The 24162-nt window shown below is 29.9% G+C and overlaps 2 protein-coding genes across 2 annotated transcripts; one reads left to right on the top strand and one right to left on the bottom strand.

Moving 5' to 3' along the window:
- Window positions 1-10194: 10194 nt before the first annotated feature.
- LOC110670403 (pentatricopeptide repeat-containing protein At1g07740, mitochondrial) lies at window positions 10195-12216 on the top strand. The gene has a single exon (XM_021832448.2). The coding sequence runs from the start codon at window positions 10258-10260 to the stop codon at window positions 11644-11646; it is 1389 nt and encodes a 462-aa protein (XP_021688140.2). The 5' UTR covers window positions 10195-10257; the 3' UTR covers window positions 11647-12216.
- Window positions 12217-16626: 4410 nt separating this feature from the next.
- LOC110670410 (protein SODIUM POTASSIUM ROOT DEFECTIVE 2) lies at window positions 16627-18051 on the bottom strand. Its single transcript, XM_021832455.2, has 3 exons — window positions 17269-18051; window positions 17108-17183; window positions 16627-17018 (listed from the first exon to the last, which is right to left on the bottom strand). The coding sequence occupies exons 1-3, from the start codon at window positions 17887-17889 to the stop codon at window positions 16846-16848; spliced, it is 870 nt and encodes a 289-aa protein (XP_021688147.2). The 5' UTR covers window positions 17890-18051; the 3' UTR covers window positions 16627-16845.
- Window positions 18052-24162: the final 6111 nt, after the last annotated feature.

The raw sequence follows: 24162 nt of genomic DNA, 5'->3' as shown, positions 1-24162 counted from the left end.
TCAAAATTGAAAAAAAAAATATTCATAAAACTTATCCTCTTCTAAGTTATAATTTATAATCATTTTGTCATAATTTTAATATACATATATATTAATGATTTAATGCTGAAATATAGCTACGCAATAATATGGTACAAAAAATTTATTTATTATACATAAAAGTCAAATTCTAATTAAAGATGATTACCCATTAGCCAGTCAATTTTATGGCTAATTTAGACAGCATACGTGTGAATGTGATAGACACTTACGCCATATAGCTTTCCAAATTCCAAGTCCAACGAATAACCAATGGAATGGAGAAAAAGACTCAAGAGGAAGCAATTGTCTCAATTAAGCCACCGTAATTCACTTTCATCCCATTAAATATTAGGTGACTTTTAAGATAGCGTGGACCACCTTCACATATCTAGACGTATGCGCATTTTTCACCATTAAATTAATTTTTTTAAAAAATAATGAAAAATAGAGTTTTCATTAAATAGACATAAAATATAAATTTAAAGTATAAAATTTTATATTACTATACTAATTAGAGAGTCACTCTAACTGATTTTCCTTCACCCTTAAAGTATAGGAAGAATGGAGGTCTTGAGTTTGAGTATCTCTTTCTATTTATTTTAAAATAATTCACTTTTATGATGAAAAATGGAGATAGCTACCTCTCGTTTTATAACCCATCAATAATTACTCGATCTATTGAGCCTCTATCAAATAAAAAAAAAATCATATTTTTATAATTTTACATAAAAAAAATTAAAATAAAACACTTGTACAAAATATGAGAGCAATTATTTTTATTTGAAGAACTTAATCATATTGACAAAGCATTTGAAAAATATTTACTATTTTATATTCATCACTTCTAAAATAAACTTATTTTCTTTTTTTTATATTTGTTAAATTATAGTTTAATTTTATTTTTGAATAATAGTAGTTTATTTATTAATTTACTAATATCTCTTATTTAATATGTATTATAAAAGTAAAATTTATTAGTTTCAAAAATAATTTAATAGCATATTTAATTTTTAGTAAAATTATATGAATAGATGGTATATTAGGAAAAGAGTAAATAAAATTTGTTGCTTTAATTATATTAATTAAATTTTTTAATTCATATAAAAATATAAATAAGTTTATCTTTGTGGAACAAGGAGAATATTTTCTTTGATATTTATAGGAATTTTTTTATGATAGATATGTAAAAATAAATAATAAACTATTATTAAAATATAATATTAATATTGTGACACCCCTTATCCGTCTACAGTGTAACCGAGCAAGATATGTCACACATGTGCTAGAGCACCAATTCATATTTCCATTACAATTTATCCTTTTTAATTCATTTATTTATAATTTTGATTAATCTAAATTTTCTGCAAATTTTATAGAAAATTCGACAAAGTGCCGGCTGTAAATTTGAAAAATAGTTCTTTTGAATCTGTTAAAAATACTTCCAATATAATCATAATTTCAATCTTAATCAACCACCAACATCTTCCCACAATTTCTCAAATGACATCAATATTTCAAAATTTCAATTCATTCATATCATACTCAACTCCATAAGAAAAACTCAAATTATTACTGAACATGGTTCATAAATAATTACATCAAAAGCATAATTACATGAGTTTAAAATATACATAACAAAAGTTTACAAATATAAAAGACCAAAAGTAGCCTAATGTCCTACCAATGCACTGCAAATGTGAGGTGACTCTGGACTCTGTGTGCAGATCCGAAAGCTCACCGGGTATGAGGTCTGCTGGACTCCACAGCTATGTCTCCAGTACCTGCGCGTGGCAAAAGCGACGCGCTAAGCAATTCTACTTAGTGGTGACAATATAAAATAAAATAACTAAAATAACATAAATATGCAGAATGTATGTTTACATTTTAGGTAGACTTAATTTCTGGCATTTATTGTAGTATTATTCGATTAAAATTTGGTAAGTTTTATTATCATTGCCCGAGTAACCCCTACTAGTCGACTGGACTAGATAAACGGGTAAACTGGCACTGGGTACTAAGTACCTCAGACCATCACACCATCGGTCACATTGTGTCTCCCGGTGTGCAACATAACAGCTAATAAGCTGTAATAATCATCAGGGATAAAATTCAAGTATAATAACTCAATTAACATAGCTAAAGGCTATTTTATCACAGAATGGCATGAAGCCATATGCAGTGCTGCTAACAGAACTCTATTGGCATGCCAACCTATCCAAACCAATATTGTTAGGTGTACTAGGGCATGTTACACTCTTAAATTATACAATTCTTGAAATTTAAGTTTAGGTGTTACTATTCATTCCATTAGTCAACAAGAATATTGACTTTTGCATAGACAATAGGTACATTCGTTTTAATACTCCCAATATACCACATTTTGCATTCTAAAATTGTTGGTATTGGTTGCCAATACCATTTCTAAGCTTAATGTTAATTGTTCAAAATTTTCAAATTTCAAGCTTTGTATTTACTATTCCATTAGTCATTTTTGCAGTGGGAATTTGATAAAGTTGTCAACATGAAAGTTGTTCCTTATTGTGTCTAGTTACATTTCTTTTTTTTAAATCACTCCATTTGGAGTTTTGTAGCTCAAGTTATGGCCTAAATACCATGACTGGCCGGATTGCCAACTTCCCAGATTTTCTAGATTGACCAAATCTACAGTGTTTTATGCAGTGATTGCAGGTCACCTTTTGAACATGTTATGGTCAAAATTTGAGTTAGGTTTCTTCATGAAAGTTGTAGATATATGCCTCAGCTATTTTTTGGTAAAATTTCAGGTCAATTGAACCTTTCTACACTGAGTTATGACCAAATGAATAAATACTGTTCATTTGGTTATTTTGCCCAGGCAGAATGCAGGTCACTCGAATTAGGGCAATCTTTAGGTCAACTTGGTTTAGTTTTCTGGATATGTTTTCTTCACCAAAGTTGTGCCATTATGTGTCTAGTTTCATATCCAATTAGCCTTGCACCAATTGAACCTCTACAACTCCAGTTATTGCTGCCCAAACCTGCTGGACTCATGCCCAGTCCTACAGGTCACCAAGGGCAGCCACACTAACTTCAATTCCTACTAAACAAACCACTTCATTTCTTATTCACACACAACCCAATGGTCAGTAATTGACCATTAAAACTCTATTTCACCAAATACATGAACAAAGTCTCAATTAGGGTCCAACCCTAGCCCTACCATTTCAAATTTTTGCATTCACTTGCACTTCACTATCCTAATTAGTATATTAATGTTAAGAGCAGCCACAATATCATTTAAATTCTAAGAAATCTTCAAAACTCAAACAAGTTCAAGGCTGCTGAAATTTTAAGTAAGACATACACATGATGTTTACTCAATTTTCAAGCAAATTTGCATTAAATACCACTCCTTCAACATGAATTGAAAGAGATAAACCAAGTTTGGTCACAAACCTTTAATGGAGCTAATCTCAAGCTTGTAAGAACTCTTCTTTTAGAATTTCTTTTGCTCCCAAAAGCTTCACTATGAGGAAAGAACAGGATTTTGTGTTGACGACTTAGGGTTTAATGGGTGAAAAACCAAGAAAATCAAGCTTTGGTTAGCTTGACAATGGTGGATAATGCAAGGAAGGTGGTTCGGCTTGGAGAAGCAGATAAAGGGCAGATAGCTTTTTGAAATTTTGACTTCTTCTTTCTCTTTTTAATGTATTTTTAATGTATTTAATGATTTTTGATTGGCCAAAGCATATTTATTATCTCATGCTTACATAAGCATTAAGTAATAAATCCATTTATTTTCATTTTTTTCCTTTCTCTTCCTATTTATTTTTAATTAATTTTTCATCAATGTTTGTTCATATTTTATGTTATATAATTCACTTACATAAATGAACAAGGTGGTCAAAAATCATCTCTGAAGACGAAATGACCAAAATGCCCTCCGTTTTGCTTAACGAGCTAAAATTGTCTGTATCGATTGAAAAAATTTTCTAAGCGTTTTCTTGGCATTCTAATACCTTAAAAACCTCAATGACCCTTCTCTAGAGTCTCAAAAATTAAACTTTCTAAGCATTTTCTTGGCATTCTAATACCTTAGAAACCTCAATGACCCTTATCTAGAGTCTCAAAAATTATTTTATGAATTTTCCCCCAGGTTTAGGGTTGTTAACGGTCTTCACCGTCACTTCCCCTTCAGGTTACTCATCACTGGGGTTTCGGCTCGTTTAACCTTATTGCATTTCATTCCTAAAAATTTTCCTTGATTTTTATGAGCATTATTTGGTTTCTTTATAACTCTTCACTCTAGTCTAATTATAATTTCAAACATTCTAGCTGCCCGGACCGACATTGATCGCCGGAACAGTAGACTGTACGGACTAGCTAAAGTGAGGATGTTACAAATATTTTATAATTGAACTTAATAAATTTAATACTTTAAAATTATTAGAGAGAATTATAATTTTATTAAAAAAATAAATAACTAAATTTATGAATAGTTAATATTCTTCCCCACTTACATCCTCCATTGGCTCTATTTTTAAATATTAAGACAGAAGTTAGCATGTATGCATTCTCTCTTGTCCTTATTCAATTAGTCCTTGTTTTTTAATCTGACTATTCTCTTTTTCTTTTACCTTTTCTCTTTGCAATCTAAATTATTTTTTTTATTAATATTGATTAGCTAGCAACTATTACTAATGCATCAATACTTTATCCATTTTAATTAAAAAATTTTGTTTTTCTGTGTTTTCTTTATTGCTTTATGTAATTTTATCTTTTTTTTATATATATATAAACCTTGAGTTATTTGCTTTTCATTTAATAAGAATTTATTTTATTTTTAGTTAAACCTCTAATTGAGGTTCATTTTATAGAATGTTTAGATTTTTTTTTGGTAAAAGGTTAAAATTTAAAAATTATTAGACTAGGCTTATAGAAATAATAAGAAGTCAAATAATGATCGTAGATCGTCATTTAATGGAGTGTATTTTCTATTAATTGACCAAATTAAATATTTTATCAATATGATCAAGCTTTCAAATTAAAATAATAATAATAATAATAATTTTTTTCTATAAGTAATTTATATTGAATTTATTTATGAAAAATATAGTTATATTTAAATTTTATATTCTATTTCCAATTGATAAAATAAAATAAAATTTTCCCTTAAACAATAAATTAAAATAAGTAGCACATTAAAATATTAGATTGAATATGAAATTTTAGAATAAAACAACCAAAAATTATATTAAAATAAAATAATAAGAAAATCTAAATACCTTCCCTCCACCATCTATCCATCTCTGACCCCATTTCACCCCTAATCTAATTTTGACTTTATTACCACTAATTTTAATAATTTTTAAATATATTAAAATATGATCACTTATGCTAAAATTTTTTAACATTAGTTTTAGTAAAAAATCTGATTGGAGAAAACTTATTCTAAAATATCACTAATTTTAATAATATTTGTCTACACAGAATATATTATGTGATTAAAATATCACTTTATTAATTTGTCTACACAGAATAAGTCATTTAAATATCTATTATTTTAAAAAAAAATCTAATTTTTTAGGAAAATATAGGGCCAGTTCACTTGCAGAAAATTATAGTAGTTTTTGAAAAATTTTCCAAAGACAACTAAAAAACAGAATTTCATATTAACATGTGCCAATTTTTTAATTAAAGAATTAAAAAATCAGTTTTTCAAAATTTAACTAAGATTTAGAAAACAGTTTTAAGTTGTCTTTTATTGTTTTCTTTTATAATAAATGAATGTTTTCCAAATGAAAATCATGATTTTTTTATAACCAAAATGATGCCATAAATTTTTAATTTTTAAAATGTAATAATTATTTTAAAAAATATTTATTTACAATAATAAAAAAAATTAATCATATTATTATAAAATAAATGAATAATACATATTACAAAATTGTAAAAATAAAATAAATTTTTAAATATGTTTTTACAATGATTATTTTTAAATTTTTTTATATTAAAAAATTTCCTTTTTTTTTTCTAGGGTTATAGTCTTTGCTCCTACCGCTTTTTCGCCTTCCTCTGTCACTTTGAACAGGGGAAGGCCATTATTCTTCCCTGACCCGGTGTGGGTTTTCTCCCCATTACTGGGTTGGGATGTACATAGTGCTTTTGATTTTAGAGAGAAGCCTGCTTTCTTTGGTTTGAGGATTATCTTAGGGTTGCTTGGTTGTTACTATGTTTATGGTTTTCCTTATGTTTTGTTTGTTGCTTGCACGGGGATCTCAACGTTTATTCTTAGAGATTGATGGTTGGTAATTTTGGGACGGCACTATGCAATGTCTTCCCGGTCCCTTAAAGGCTATAAGAGACTGAAAGTGTCAGAGCTCTACTAAGCCTTCCAGGTCGTCCAGCTTTTCCATGGTTCTATTTTCATGGAGTTTGCAATAATGGGTCCTTATTTGGCTTTGCTCGTGTTTCTAGGATCCTTATAGTGGGGGGTGACTTTTCCATTGATGGTAGCTCTGCCATACATGGCTCCCTTGTACATCTCGTGGTTTTCTTCATCTTCTCCGCAATTGGTTCTCCATCGGTGGCAGTGTTTCATCTTCCTTGTCAAGTGGTTCCATCTTGTTTGATGATTCCCAGGCTACATTATGCTTGGTTGGACCTTAAGCCATTCATTTGGTCTGGGTTTAAACAGCTTATTAGGAACCTTTTTTTTCGTAGGCCATGAACTCTAGCTCTAAGTTTTTGGGCTGTGGATCTTTTAGCCCTAATGGTTTTTAGCTAGGGTGTGTTATGATGCTTAGGGACCTTCTCTTGTATCTATTATTTTGGATCCTTTATCCTATAACTATTGAAAGGCTTAAAGACCTCATACAAGAGACTTTGGAGTTCTATTGTGGGCTTCACTAGGCTTGGATCCACCATTTTGTTGAGCAAAAGTCCTTCTAGGTCTCTCTTCCTCCATTTAAGCGCATATAGGAGGCTTATTGGGCTTTAATTTTTTTTTTTTAAGTACTTTGCTTAAATTAAACAAAATTAATTATTAATTAAACTTCAAAGAATATAATTTTGGTTCACATAATAAATCAACCACAAAAATCATTCTATACTCCTAAGCTAAGATATAGGAAAAAGAAACTTAAAATTTGTGCACAAATGGATCATACAAAAATAACCAAAACTGACCTATGTGCAAAAATTCTAAAATGGGACAATATATTTGTAAAATCAAGGAAAAATACGAAAAATCACAAAATTCTACAAGAAGTTGCCTAACATATTAAACTAAAATATGGTAAAAAGAAACTAATCATTCTATGCCAGACTAGATATGCAAAATTAATCAAATGGACCAAAACTGATTTCCAAACAGAATTGCACACCAAATTCATAAAAGTTATTCATATCAATCCATAAGGAATATTGCAAAATGAAAAGTACAACATCTTAATTGCACAAAAAAAAAAAAAAAAAAAGAATGACTTAAAAGAGTAAGATTTGATCATAAAACTCAACTCAACTCAACTAAACTTTTATTCTAAAAGTTTGAGGTCGGCTATATGGATTCGTTTTCTCTACTCTAAACGATTTTGAGTTAAATTCACATAAATTTGTAATACTTATAGGTCATGTTGTACTACTCTCCTCCAAGTCAATTTAGGTTTACCTCTTTTTTTCTTTCTATCCTCTAACCTAATGTACTCTACTCATCTAACTGGAGCCTCCGTATGTCTACGCTTCACATGACCAAACCACCTTAATCTCTCTTCTCCCAATTTATCCTCAATTGATACCACTCTTACATTTTCTCTAATACTTTCGTTACGGACTTTATCTAGTCTAGTATGGCCACTTATCCACCTTAACATTTTCATCTCTGTAACTCTTATCTTAGACGCATATGACTCCTTCAATGCCCAACACTTACTAACATATAATATAGCCGGTCATATGGCTATACGGTAAAATTTTCCTTTCAACTTATTGGGAATCTTGCGATCACATAAAACTTCCGTGGCACGTCTCCACTTCAACCATCTGGCTTTAATCCGATGACTACTATCCTCCTCACAACCCCCATCTACTTGAAGGACTGAGCCGAGATATTTAAAGTGATTACTTTGGGACAGCACCACTCCATCCAAACTAACTCCTTCCCTATCACTAGTTTGGCCTTCACTGAACTTGCAATGCATGTATTCTGTCTTCGTTCTACTTAACTTAAAGCCCTTTGACTCTAGAGTACTTCTCCAAAACTCTAGCTTTCTATTGACTCCTTCTCGCGTCTCATCTATCAGAACAATATCATCCGCAAACATTATGTACCAAGGAATATTCTCTTGTATATGTTTCGTCAATTAATCTAAAATTAATGTAAAAAGGTAAGGGCTTATAGCTCTAGATTTGATCATAAAACAAATTTGCAAAAACGAGTATATGCTAAAATCGTCCATAATTAAGTCCTAATTTCAAAAATTAATGGCTAAGCCTAGAAAAATAGCATTTTGATTGATTAAAAGGTAATTTCATATGGAAACAACCTAATAGTCACATCAAATATATTTTCAAGACCTAAATCTAATGTTTACATGTTGTAAATATAGAAAAATGAAAATACATAAAATTTGAAGCTATGGGTAATAGGTGCCTAATAAGAACACACCTTTTTTGGAATTGATCTTCTTGGATTTGGAAGGCCTCCTTCGCTCCTTAGAAGACTTATGAATGGTAGAAACTCAATAAAATAAAATAATTTGATGGTAGATTAAATTAATTAACCTAAAAAAAATGTGAATCTGGGTGTAGTTGTGTGGATGTAGGTATAGGAAGATTTGTATGTGCAATGGGGAAAGGAAGAAAATTTCTATGGAGAAGCTCTCCCACATGCTAATTTAACAAAAGTATTGTGTGTGTGTGTAGGCTTAATTTTCAAATGCCTAGAAAAAGTCTAGGTATTTTTAGAGAAAAAGGCGATAAAATATATGCAATCCTATTCTAATTAAAATTTAGAATTTTAAATAATAATTATAATAAAAAATAAATAAATAAAGAGGATAAATATCCCTTTGGATTTTAGACCAAAGGGATATTTTCCCTTAATATTATTTCTTTATTTTATTTAGTAATTGTTAAATAATTTAAAAGGCTTTCTTTAAAGGGCGTCAATTTAAACTGTTAGACTCAATTTGCTTATCCTAAACTTGAAATTAGGTTTGATGAGTTCAGTCACTTAATTTGCCCTAGCGAATAGTTCCCATAGGCTCACTGGAGCCTTTAGAAAGCCTAGGCTCAAGCCTGATTAAGTAACACATATTTTGGGCTTTGTTCTGGTCCATTTAAGCATTAAAATCCTTTTATTTTTTAAAATTAATTCTAATTAATTCCTAATTTCCTACAATTAATTCTAATTTTACAAAATTAAAATGCATTTTCTACTTTTCTAAAATACTAAAGCATTTTCAACTTTCCTAAAATGAAATATTATTTTCCTAAAATACATTATTAATTTATTTTTATTAATTTTATGATTTTTTATAAGCTTCTTGCTTTAAAATTTCTCATCGTTTACTGAAATCATTCATTATAGAGCTTCTCCCTACTACTACAAAACATGCATTTAAGGGGTTAAAAAATTGGTATCTACCTTAACCATATGCCTTCCCACCTACAATTACACCCAAAATCGATCCCATTTATGGAATAATGAATAAAATATTGATATACATGCCTTAACCCTTAAGAAAAACCGACCAATATGTGAAAGGGAAGCTTGTTTCCTACCACAGTGACATTAAATAAATTCTTATCATTTCATGTAAACTCTACAGAATTCACTCGTTTTTAAACAAAAACATATATTTGAATCAATGTCTAACCTTACAAATTAATGGATTCTGCAAGTAGAAACTGAGAAAATTACTAATTTGAAGTTTTTGAGTTTTTTTAAAATTTTTAATGATCATGGAACACACAACGTTAGTGACAAATGAAAAAAATTTAAAGATGCATGTCACGTTAGCTTACAATAAGCACCATTAAGGCCATTGGACACCTTTTCATCAAAAGTGTTAACGGCATAAAAATTCCATCCTTGAATGATAACAAAATTTAGTTTCGACCCTAAAATGTAAAAGCGTAAAAGTTCAAGGGGCTAAAGTGTAATTTTCCCTAAATACCATTAGATATGTCCGGAGGAGGGGGAGAGGCTGAAAATCTTCTATCATTTCTTGTATCCTAAAACTTTGATCTGCTTCAATGATTCTTTCAAAACGGAAAACAATACAATTTCGGAGCTATATCAATCTCTCACATTATCAACATTACAGAACTCTGGGTTTAAGCAAACCTAAATCCAAACCCAGCAATAACCAGAAGCCTCAAAATTTTACACGAAGACGACGCGGATCCATACCTTTTATGACCAGTTTGAAGGAAGTACAAGACCCAGATGAGGCCTTGTCTCTCTTTCACGAGTATCACCAAATGGGTTTTAAGCATGATTACCCTTCATACTCTGCTCTTGTATACAAGCTTGCTCGTTCTCGCAATTTTGAGGCTGTTGAAACAGTTCTGGGATATTTACAGGATAGTAATGTTCGGTGCGGAGAAAAGCTGTTCATCGCTTTGTTTCAACATTATGGAAAAGTGCAATTGGTTGATAAAGCCGTTGAGCTTTTCAATAGAATGACGGGTTTTAACTGTGTCCGCACTGCGCAATCTTTCAATGCCTTGCTAAATGTTCTTGTTGATAATGATAGATTAGTTGATGCGAAGGAGTTATTTGATAGGTCTGCTAAAATGGGTTTTCGTTTGAATTCGGTTCCGTTTAATATAATGATTAAAGGGTGGCTGGAGAAGGGTGATTGGCATCAAGCTTGCAAGGTATTTGATGAAATGCTTGAGAGGAAAGTAGAACCCACTGTGGTGACATATAATAGTCTTATACGATATTCTTGTAGAAATGGTGACTTAGATAAAGCGAAGAATTTGTTTGAGAACATCATTCAGAAAGGGAAACAACCGAATGCAGTGACATATGCTTTGATGATGGAGGGTTTGTGCTCCATTGGTGAGTATAAGGAGGCCAAAAAGATGCTGTTTGATATGGAATACAGAAGGTGTAAGCCTAAACTTGTGAATTTTGGCGTCTTGTTGAATGATCTTGGAAAGAGGGGGAGGATTGAGGAGGCAAAATCTTTGATCCTTGAAATGAAGAAGAGGCGGTTCAAGCCGGATGTTGTAACTTATAATATATTGATAAATTATCTTTGCAAAGAGGGTAGAGCGGCAGAGGCTTATAAGGTTTTGTTTGAAATGCAAATTGGAGGTTGTGAGGCTAATGCCGCTACTTACAGAATGTTGGTTGATGGATTTTGCCAGGTTGGAGATTTTGAGGGTGGTTTGAAGGTTCTTAATGCAATGTTGACAAGTAAGCATTTTCCACGCATTGAAACTTTTAAATGTTTGGTTGTTGGCCTGGTAAAGTCTGGAAATATTACTGGTGCCTGCTTTGTCTTGGAGGAAATGGTGAAGAGAAAGATGATATTGGATTCTGATGGATGGGAAGCTCTCATTAAGGATTCTTGCAGAGGAGATGGTGGTGCTGGTGAACTTGTAAATAAACTACTGATCTCAACTGCATAATGGTCACTGGAGGGGACAAATAGCTGTATAAGATATTTGCGAACTTTTCAAAATGACATGGATTTTCACTTCATGTAGGGTTATCAACTATAATTCATTCTTTGGATGCTCAACTGGGTTTGCAAGCCTTATGACGCGGGAGGTTATGAAGGTTTTTAATAGCCATGTCCTTGATTACGGTACATTTTGGTTGTGATCTCTTTTGAATACAGAAGAAAGCTGGTCCTTTCTTTTGGTAGGACGTGGAGGTAGGCTTGCATTTTGTGATATCTAATGCAAGGCATGGGGGAACCGAGGATGGCAATTTGAAAGATTTTTTGTAACTGCTGATGATTGTTCATTGAGAAAGCTCTAACCTTTAATCATTTACCTTATGAGACATATTGATCCAGGTAACCATTTCTGTTATAATTTTAACAGAAGCATGGTGGCACGTAGGTTGTGTAAAATGAAACTGCTAAATTGCTTTCTTTCTGATCTTGAGATACTGTGTAAAGAAGCCAGTGACAGTGATTAGATGTTCTCAGGTTTTCTGTGAATTAAGAATAGCATCTATATACTTGCCTCAAATTCACATTTGTGCATTGTGCAGGAGGGCATGCTTGTATCAACTATAGATTTGAAAAGCAATCAAAATTCAGAACTATAAACGCTTGTATCAAATATATGAAAAAAAATTTTGTCCCTCTAAGAGAACAATGCAAAATTATTACATAATACAGAAATTTGTATTTCTTTATTTACATGTGAGATGGACAGCATAAACTTCAATCCTATATTATCATGTTTGAAGGTTAAACAACAGAAAAAAGAGAATTTTTGCGCTGCGTGTCAATTTTAGTCCTCTTTTGAATTGTTTCAATTTTATACATCTTGTAAATAACTAAGAAAACTATGCTTGGACACTGCGTTGAGCAAGTTGTTCTCCAAGGAGCAGCAGTTTCATTCACTTTCAGATTATGGATGATGTTGAAGGTGGGTGCTTTTTGGTAGAAAAAGCAAATGCCTCACATGGGTGGAGTCGCGCTGTGCTATATTTTAAATTTAAGATGGAAAATGGACCTAAAAAGCCACAATTGAGTCTGCAAAAGGCCTGTGGATACACAAGTAAGACTGTTGGATCTGAAAACGACCCATAATCCTAAAGGATTAATCCCTTTCCAAGCATAAGCCATGTGCAGGAAAGACAAGCTAAACATGTCATCCACTTAAAGCCCTGTCATTGAATTGGGAGCCCAAAACACAGGCATCCACATGATGGTTTTAGCTAAACATGGCATCCACTTGATGGTTTTGTGCTTTAATTTTCGTTTTGATGAAAAATACCCTCAATCTGAAAGCTAATTTTGTTTGATTTACTTGTGTAATTATTAATAATGGTATTTTTTTTCCCTTTTCACTGTCCGCATGCTTATATACAGTGGTTTCTTTATAAAAACATTAAGCACATATAGGGGAGAATTAAATTCCAAGTTTTGAAGGACAAGCAAACATAAAATAGGAATTCATGTCTCAAAAAGGAGAGAAACCAAACAAAAGCATTTTGGATAAGATATGAGTGTTATTATTATTAAGATTTATTTTCAATGTTCCTTTCTCTTTATCTTGTCTATCATTTTCATGCATCTTTCTTCAAAACTACACTATAAACATATATATATCCTTTCCTTCTGCCCACTTTCTTCCATTTTGTTTGGATGACAACCATTTTCCACATTCTTGTATTTTGTTTTCTTTACTTGCTCATCATTTCTCTTTGTCTCTTTCTATAACCTGAGATTCAATTCCTTGGATCCTATTATTATTATTTAAACATATCATTTATTTATTGAAATAAGAGTGGAAATAACCCAAATATTAAGATGTCCAGGCTTGTTTACTTCTAAACAAAATTAAGCTTTTTTTTTTTTTTTTTAATAATTGTGATCGCTTGTAACTCAAACTTAATATTTCACAACCCTAAAGACTACATCAATGTCATTAAACTAAAATTCATTGATAAATTAAGCTCAAATTTTATTACTTAATTGAAAATTTGTTGATTTTATAAAAGAAGTGCCAAATGAGACATACTTTGAGTCATTTTGGATGCAAATTATTTCATATTTTTAATGTATTTAATTAAATTTATCAAAATTATTTTAAATTAGAGAATGATTCGATTGAGTTATCCATTAAATACTACAAAAAATAAAATTTTAAATTAAATTTAAGTTGATTTGTGAATGGTTTCAAGTTAAAATATTAATGTTTATTTATTTAATTTTAAGATAAATTTTAAATTAATTAAGTTATGTGGATCATCATATTATCCTTCATTTAAACTCTAAATTTTATGACCAATTCAATTTTTCAGATGCTTTTAAATTTTATATATATTAAAATAGATTATGAATTTCTCTAAATCAATTAAATTAATGAATCCAATTAAAAATTAGCGCCTTTAATTTATAGTCATTGTTCCTTCCTAAACATAAATAAATAGTTTTTTTACCTATTTTAAATAATTTTTTTTACAGTAAATGAATATATAGAAGTTTCACATATTTTTAAATTATTTTCAAAAATGTGTGTATTATGATAGTTTTGTTAAATTTGGAGAGAATACTAATCAAATTACATATTGATTTATTTTAATTTTGATTTATATAAGTGATTAATTTACTTTACATATCAAAATAACTAATCAAATCAATGTTATAATTCAATCACTTATATTTTATCAATATAATTTGAATAATCTCGAAAAGTTTAAATTTCAATTAAAGCGAATAATAATAATAATAATAATAATAATAATAATAATAATAATAATAATAATAATAATAATAATAATAGAAGAGGACTAAATTGATAGTGAACTTTACCTAAAAAATTAAGTATTGTCAAAGCTAAAATGCTAATTAAATAACACAATCTTATCTTCCAAATCCAAAAGATTAACTTCATAACAACCATGGATAGTGCGCCGACCAAAATCACTAATTTGATGCATGAAAAATAATATAATCTCTTGAAGGATTCATATTATATATATATATATATATATATATATATATATATATATATATATATATATTTGCTACTTTATTTTTCTGGTTTTTCTTCTTTCAGCTGTCCAAGATTTAGTCAAAAGAAATTAAAATGACCAAGGAAAAGAGAAATCAATAAATCATGAGGTAAAAGATAGAGAATTGGAATTTCTGCTTCCTTCCACAGCTAGTGATCTTCCATTTTCCTTTTGTCTCATTAAGTATAGAGATGAAAATCACATACAAAAGTTTGAAAAAGCAAAATCCATCCCCACCGTTAGGAGGAAAAAAGGATATAGGAATGGACCTTCCAACCAAAAGTGTACCTTAGTGTCATCATTGGGTCCTTATGCAGGCCACATTTACACAACAAGGAAAGAAAATGCCACCCATGCACTGGCAACTCAAATTATGCCTATAAAATTTGGTTGTTTGTGAATATAGGAACCATACACGACATATATACATCTAACCCTCTTGAGAACTTGCCCACTACTTCAAGCTTTCTATTTATCACCTTAAATTTAATTCTTGATTGGTGCCGTGTTTGATAAAGTTGAATGACACAAAATAATTCATATAGATGATCCCAACTAATTTGTGATTAAAGTTTAGTTGTTGTTGCTAGTATCAAACAAGCAACTATTAGGTTTAGTGACATATGTCATTTAGAGACTTGATTCATTTCCAGCTGGTCACTTGTCACTTTTTGTTTCTAATGTTCTTTGATCTCAATTATGGTTTTTTTTTTTTTTAATTTTAAATGAAATTTAAACTCAAAATCTTAAAATTTTATAAATGATTTCAATACAATTATACTAAAAAGATCATGGATGACCTCTATTATGTTTTTGACTAACTAGGGTTTTTGCTGACTGAAATACAAAACTGAATTTGACTAGGTAATTAACTAATTCTGGAACCTAATGATGCATCCACAACAAAGCTTCCAAAAAGCAAGAAATTAATTATTACCCATCTCCACATTCATGGGTACAATATTAATAATGCATAAGACAGAAGAAAAAGAAAAGGGAAAGAAAAGCCTGTGCGTGATGACTTTGTCCCTAATTGACAACCTTTCTGTCCTTTGCCACCGCATTCTTATTCTCATGCCTTCCACAGGTTAATTATCATGATTCATGTGGTGTGTATTTTTCATGTACACTACCAACTAAAATGCATCACCTGATCATGCCTACCACACACCATCATATCATATATGCTCTTCTTATCACTCAATTCCTGAAAGGTTGTCCCCCCCAAGTAAATTTTCTAGTGTTATATTGCATCAGCAGGTGATGCAAATTCAGTATTTCTTAGTTTTAAAGAAAATGAAATTACTCATCCTGACCCTGGAAGCTTTTCTACAGTGAAATTTCTGGATATAACTTTTCCGCTGTTTAATTTGATAATAAAACATACATATATTTAAACTGAATTAATTGATTGAATCTCATTTACCTATGTTTAATTGATTGAATCTCATTTTTAAATTTTCATTATTAGTTCATATTGGTATATGTTGAGATATGTACATGCTCATCTTAGTTAGCTACAAACCCCACATAACATAGAGATAAGAGAATATTATATGGAAATTAGTAAACAAGAAGACAAGTTCAGAAGTGCCAGCCTAAGCAACATGTCTTTTGAATTTAAAGAAAGTAAAAGGAATAATATTGGAACAAAAAATTAGAACACACCATTGCTTGTTCCAAGAACAGATTATTATGATGATAAAAAAGCCGCAACAGAACACCAAACTACATCTTTTTCATTTTACTTTCTTTTAAGATGATCAATAAGTTAGAGGGAAAATCATTCGAAAAAAATTCTTGTATAGAATTGATTTATTATGAATTTAAGACATAATATATATAGTGTAACTTGCATTTAAAATAGGTAGAAGTTATATATTTATATTTTGAATTTATGATAGGCCAAATTTATATAAGTTTTTCTCAATTCGATCACATAAAAAGAGTTCACATTTACAGTACATATATAATATATATTAGACTAGTGATTAAACAGCCAATAATTAATAATAAAAACACACAACTTGATCCTGGGAGTATTTCACACACGCCAAGCAGAATTAACAAAAAAGAAAAGGTTGAGAAGAAGATAAGTAAAAAAACCTAGCTAGCGCTCCATATATAGCTCAGGTGGATCTTCTGGTGGAGGAGATGTAGGACGCAGTTGATGTTGTCGCCGGAGACGGCCAAAGCTGTGCATTCTTCACCTTGGACACACTAGCAAGAACTCCGAAGGGGGTCACATTTCCTATAATTGTAACTTTCTTTGTAGCCAAATCTATACTAAATGATGTCACTCCTGCATAAAAATTTTCAATAAATTTATAGCTGATAATTATATAAAAAGTTTCTGGTAATTAAACAAAGTATCTATCTACTAAAACTGACCTTCCATTTTGGAAATATGCTTTCTCACTTTTCCTTCACAGCCCTTGCAATGGATTGACACCCACAAAACGACGACCTGCAAGATTAATTTTGTATTAAGATAATTAATCTTGAATTATTTCCAAGTGGAACTTCAAAAATGATAATTACTAATTAAGAACCTGGTCTCGGGAGCGAGCTGAGGAAGAAGATTTTAAAGCAGGAGAATGATCAATTGAGCTGGAATGCCTAGACTTTGTAGTTTGATGAGGCTCCAAAATCCAGTCACGAGAGTAATTAGCTAGTGAACAAGATCCTCGAGGAGTAGCAGGAGCATTACTTGAGCCTGTATGGCCAGGCTTGGAACGTTGAGCAGGATCAAGAACCAATGCGGAGGTATGATCATTAGACTCCGAAATCCAATCAATATAGGGTACTTTATCACTCAGAAGATACCTAGAGGAGGAGACTGTTGGACTATGGAGATCCCTTATATCAGCAGAGCTTTTTCTACGTAAATCACCAGTTTGTTTTGCACGAGAAGTAGTACTGCTCTCTCTATCATTATCAGCAAAGCTTTTCCCGCGAAAATCACCTTGCTTATTCGCAGAACTCTTTCTGTTCGTCTCATAATCAGGTTTAGGATTATAGGGTAAATGATGAGACGAACAAGGAGCATAAGGTTTGGATTTCTGGTAACCAATGGGTCTGGTAGTACCACTACGGACCATGGAACGATGGTCTAGGCTAGAGCAGATAGCTGTGGAAGCTGGAGAAGCACAGAAAAGATCCATTTTTTTCATGTTTGGATTTGTGAGAGAAAGGCAGGGAGAATCAGTAGCAGAAACAATGCCAAATTTAATTGCAGAAGTTGTTGAAATTCTAGGAAGAAAACAGAAGTAGTTTCTCTCTAATGAGATAGGCTAACTAATTAATCTGCTTCTGAAGTTGGAGGATAGGAGGGGGATAAAAGAGAAGAAAAGGAAGCACAAATTGGTCCCACCAGAAGAAATAAATAATTATGGCTTGGAAGGTATGTGTTTAATCAGGATCATGGACCTTCAAAGTTGAGATTTAACTTTTAATTATTCACTTTTAAAAATGTTTAAACTGGGGTAACCATCCTTTGTATGAAATGATTACTACCACTAGTTGTAGCATGTCCTTTCCTATTATTGACACATGATTGGGTTTGTACAATCAATAGCATTCATAGCATTCATAGCATTAGGTTTGGCTATGTTTGATTTTAGATCAATCAATATAGCAATGAATTTGTCTCACGTAAAGTTCACTTCCCAATCATCAATTTTGATTTAGAAACCATGTCCAAAAGAAGCCATCTCCATATATCCAATAACATTTCTATATATTTATGAATAGGAAAATTGTATTTTTGAAGGTTTATAAATTTTAAGAATCAGAGCTATCTATACACATGAGATGAATCTATTCCAAGAAAGGAAAATAAAATAATTTTGTACATGATTCTAGGATAAGATTAAGTACGTTAATTCTATTCAATCCTATATAAATTAAAAAAAAAAAAAAGCCTAGTTGATTATGCTAATCATAATCCCATAAAAATATACCCATAAAAATATACCTAACACCCTTCTAAAATTCAAGGTGGTGTGGTAGATGCCGGCTTATAGTTTGCGAACAAAATCTTGTCAAGGGCTAGGAGGTTGAACTTTGCTGAAGATATTTGTTGTTTGATTAGCAAGGAAACTTGTTCAAGAGTTCTAGTTGCAATAGAATGAGTGATGCCCATATCTGAGAGTAATCATCTAACTCAGAATAACTATGATGTAACATCAGTGCCCATATCTGAGAGTAATCATCTAACTCAGAATAACTATGATGTAACATCAGTGAGAGGACAATATTAAGATTTCGTACTTGACAGAGCAATGACAATTTACTTCTTACTATGCCAAGAAATAATAAAATTACCCCAAAATAGATGATAACCAATGGAGTAGCAATGAATAATAGCTAAGATCACCAGCCCAATCAGCATCAAAGTAATCAATAAGAATGAGAGGAGAGCAAAAGTACAAGTGCAAACGACGAAATAAGATACCTTTAATATACCTAAGAATACGAAAAACAATTACAAAATGAGTGGTTCGAGGAGCAACCATAAATTGGCTAATCATGTAAAATCAATCACTGTAAGATACACCAAGTTCCCAACTAGTTGCCAATAAAGAGTAGATCATTTAGAGGAGTGCCATCAACAGAAATGAGCTTAACATTAGACTCTAAAGGAGTAAAGTTTGACAAGTTAACCTTATAATAAGTTAGGCATTTGGACAAAAACTTCACTATATCTCTTTTTATGCCAGTCTACTAGAACATATCTTTCACATCATGGTACATTTTTATAGATCATTGTTGCTTCAGCCTGCATTTGAAGTCATTTCTTCTTCTAAAGCTCGTGGACGAATTCAGGTTTTTTTATCTTGAAGTTGATTTTGTAATTCTGGTTTATTTGGTTTGATCTTGACTAGTTTTATATCGCAATTTTCAGGTTTTTTTCACTTAGCATAATTTGTCCTAGATTAATGTGTATTTGGGTTGGTCTGTTGGCCTGTATTAGATGGATGTTTTCATAAAAAGTTTTTGTTGAATTTTATTCTTAATATAATTATTTGCTTATAAAAATAAAGACACACATATTTATCCTAGCACTTGTGTAAGTGTACCATCTTCATCAAACTCAAAGTATATATATATATATATAACAAAATCAAAAGATATGAGGAAAATCTAGTAGTTTTTCCTGTACTTAACGATTAACCCTTTATAAGAAAAATGTTGTTTATAAGGCAACAACTTTCACGATTGTTTTAGGCACATAACACTTATTACTCTATCCATCTAGACCCATAACACTTATCATTCTATCCATCTGGAGCCTATCAGAACATACCACACATCTTCATATCCTTCAACATTGAACTAGACACCAAGCAAAATTTAGCAGTCATGCAAAACTAATAAGTTTGAGTTCAGACTTGTCAGTGTCAATTCTACTACTTGAAACACATCAGGAGTGCCCAAAAATGAAAAAATTGAATGTATTATCAAGCACTTTCCATGACGGTTTGTTGAGCACTTTTGGTGTAGGTGAAAATGCAATCTTCCACATTAGAAGGCTATGATGATTTGAAGGTACTTGCATGAAGCCAAAGTGATATTGAGAACGCTATTAATATTAATTTTTGTAAATGATAAAATAAAAATGTCTGAAATTATACTGACAAATTTTGACCATCCGTGGGTCACCTAACTTTTTCAACAACAAAAATCATCTCAGTCGATTTCAAAACAAAGCTAAAGTTGCAAGGAATGTAATAGTTAACACATATCGACTGATAGATTTCGTGTATGGCTAGCATCTTGTCGAAAAGTTTCCAAGGTCGAAACTTTCAAACTTCAATTCACACAAACCAAAAAGTGATGGTGCCTGCCATTGATTGAGATCTCTTACCCAAGTCTAGACAAGTGTTTTGGAACAAAATTAACTCTTGAAATGGTCAAGAGAGAGAGAGAGAGAGAACAAAGAGAGATATTTCGGCTTTTGTGGGTCTCATCTTTAGGTTCTTGTCGATTTTCAACATTTTAGTCGATGTTCGCGTATGGGGGTGGTTGTTGTTGTGTGGGGGAGGATATGGTGATAGTGGTTGACACTAGGGCTGAGCAGAATTCGGTTCAAACCGAAAAACCGAACCGAATCGAGTCAATTCGATTCAATCGGTTCGGTTTTAAAATTCAATCAGTTCGATTAGATTTTATATTATAAAAATTTTAGTTATATCGGTTTAGTTTGGTTTTGAAGAGAAAAAAATCGGTTAAATTAAACTGAACTGAATAGTAATTTATATAGTCAAATCGAACCGAATCGATTTTTGAATTGATTTATTTTCATGGGAAATTTATGAATTATTTTTAATTTTATATATATATTAATTGTTTAATTTCATTGATTAATGGTTATTAGGTTCAAATCAAAGTCAAAATTAGACTAAATAACTTGAAAATCAAGTCTAAATTAAAAAATCAATCAAAAATCAAAACCGATCGATTTAAACCTAACAGAACTGAAATAGAGCTGTTCGGTTCGATTTGATTTTTCACCCATTTCAGTTCGATTCGGTTTCTAAAATTTAAAATTTAATTTTTATAATTTAATTCGATTCAGTTCGATTTGATTCGATTCGATTCGAACTGAATTCTCACTCCTAGTTGACACTAGGGAAAGGCGGAGAAAGAGAGATTGAAGGGAAGGGAAGATTTTGGGGAAAAAGAGAGGATAAGGAATAGGGTGTGGGGAGAAGAAGAGGGAAACTAGAGGGCCATTTCATAATTTTACGTTTAATTACTCAAAATTACATTTTTCCCTTCACCCAAAATTTGTATACAAGAAGGTCCAAAAATTTTTCAACTAGGTCCCTAAATTTATTTTTTCTCATTTTCATCCCAACCTTTTTTTTTCCCTCTTCTCTCCATTGGGAATTGAAGAATTTAAATACATTTTCAAATAATTTTATTTACATGCATAAAAATTTAAAACAATAAAATTTAAGAATCGTCACCTATCGTACTTAATTTAAAACTAGAATAATTAAATCAATAAAAATGTTAAAATTAACAATAAATTCCCATAAATTCAAATTAAATTTTTTAAATTAAAATTGAAAAAATATAAATTTTCAGGACGTTACATTCTTAAAATGCTAGTGAAATAAAATTTAAAATATCATTTTATAAAAAAAAAAATAAATCACAAATCTTAAATATCAAAAGCACTAACTCTCGAAATATCCCTTTATACATTTTTTAAGTTCAATTGCGCATGACTATGGAACATATTTTTCTTTTGTTGCTCTTAATTATATAATACTTGTGAACTACTAGAATCATATGTTCGTTTTAATTACTATTTTTATGATCCAAGTTATTGTAAATTCTCGGGCTCTTCAATTAGTTTATTAATTTCATGGTTTTTTTTTTCTTAAGATGTAACATACACACACGGATTAATGACGAGAATAGATTACGGTTAAAATTATGACAATTTTAACGGAATCTTTATTCTTATATAACTCACACTCACACACATTCCACAATCAATATAGAATCCCAAAAGACTAATCTATTGACAAATAGACCTACTTCAATTTTTTTGCTAATGACATATATTTAACCCATGAAATTAATACAATATTTAAATCATTCAACAATACATTGAGCGGATTGTAGCGCTTAGAAGCAAAACTATTAGCGCTTCATTCCATATTATTATTGAAAAACAATTTAAAAATTTTTTTCTGTTATTTTAATATTTTTTATATTTAAATTATATTACATTTATTTTTATTATTTTTAATTAATGTGTTAAAAAATTTTTGACAGTTTTAATAATAATGTAAAAAAATTCTAAAATCTTTTACATTGCATGCAAAGTTAGATTTTTTTTTTTCCCTAAGAGTTAAAAAATAAGACATTTGTAATTCATATCAATATTTAAATAAAGCTGGTGCAGGGTTAGTCTTTTGGATCCTACATCAATTATTAACCTTATGCACATGTAAGGTATAAGAGTTAGCACGTTTTAATAAAATTATTATAATTTTATTGTTGAATGTATGTACGGTTTGATGTGTTTTAATAAAATTGCCATAATTTTATTGTTTGATGTATGCTTTTTTTATTTTGTTCTCTTGTGTGTATTTATCAATTATCTTTTATTAAAAAAAAATAAAATTAGAGTATATGATGAGAAAACAAAACATAATTTCTTGAGTAATTTTTATATTCCATTTCTAAAATTTACCCCATATTTTACTTTTATCACTTAATTTTATTTTATTTTTAAAAAATTTAAAATATTTTATTTTATTTCATAAAAAATTTTTCTAATATAATAGCAGGCTTTCAAATTTAAAAAAAAAAATCTCTTTAAATTATAATATAGTATTTATAAATATAATTTTAACACTTTTTAATAAATATTAAATCCTCTTTCTTTTTAAGAAATAAATTATCATGATAATATTAATATTTTTATGATATGTCTAAATAATAATTAAAATTATCAATATTTTTTTATTATAAGAAAAATAGAAGTAAAAAAATTAATTTTATTATTTTTGTATCCTATAAATCTACTATAATAAGTTAGAAAGATTTTTATGAGATAAAATTAAATTTTTAAAATTTTTAAATAATAAATTAAAATTAAAAAAAAGTAAAATATGAAATAAAATAAAAAATTCAGAGAGCTATAAAAACTATCCGAATTTCTTAGATTGGATAGATGTTAAAGGATAAAAAAAAATCTTGTAGTTGACAAGCAAAACGTATCAACTCCACCAACATCAAATTAATAATAATAATTTCCCCTTCTCCTTCAACTTTACAAGCAATTTGGACGACTCTGTTCGTAATATTGAAATTAGCCAACAAAATGGGTGAGCTGTCTTCCATCAGATGACGGCCCGGTAGGTCCAATAGTGCATTTTGAGTGCAAAATTTTCAAAGTTGATTATCACAAGTACACTTATCGGTTGACTTGTGATTAGCAGAATTAAACTCACCCTTTTCATTTTCTTTCAGACAAAAATTTTTACATAAAATATATATCTAAATTTAATCTCTTTTATATGCATGGGTGGTAACCGGTAAATTACATATGAAAATCATTTTACTGAATTTAAATTTAATTAATATTTTTAAAATTTAAATTTTTTTAAATTTTTTAATTAAAATTTATTTTTAATTATTTAAATTCATTTCAAATCTAATTATTATTATTTAAATAATATTTAATTTTATTTAATTTTATATATTTAATTAATAGTTTATATAAAAAATTATTTTTATTAATAATTTATATTTTAAAATTTTAATAATTTTATAAAATGTTTCAATTTTAGTTTATATAAAATAAAATGTATAAAAATTTATAAATATTATTATAAAAAAATATACATTTTATGTTTAATTAAATATTTATATAAACGGGTTCGGGTAACGGATACCCGATATATAAAATTTAAATTCGA

This window comes from Hevea brasiliensis, chromosome 6 (genome assembly GCF_030052815.1).
Source record: "Hevea brasiliensis isolate MT/VB/25A 57/8 chromosome 6, ASM3005281v1, whole genome shotgun sequence".
Taxonomy (NCBI): Eukaryota; Viridiplantae; Streptophyta; class Magnoliopsida; order Malpighiales; family Euphorbiaceae; genus Hevea; species Hevea brasiliensis.
The sequence above is the reverse complement of the archived record's forward strand: the minus strand, read 5'-3'. Positions and strand labels throughout refer to the sequence as shown.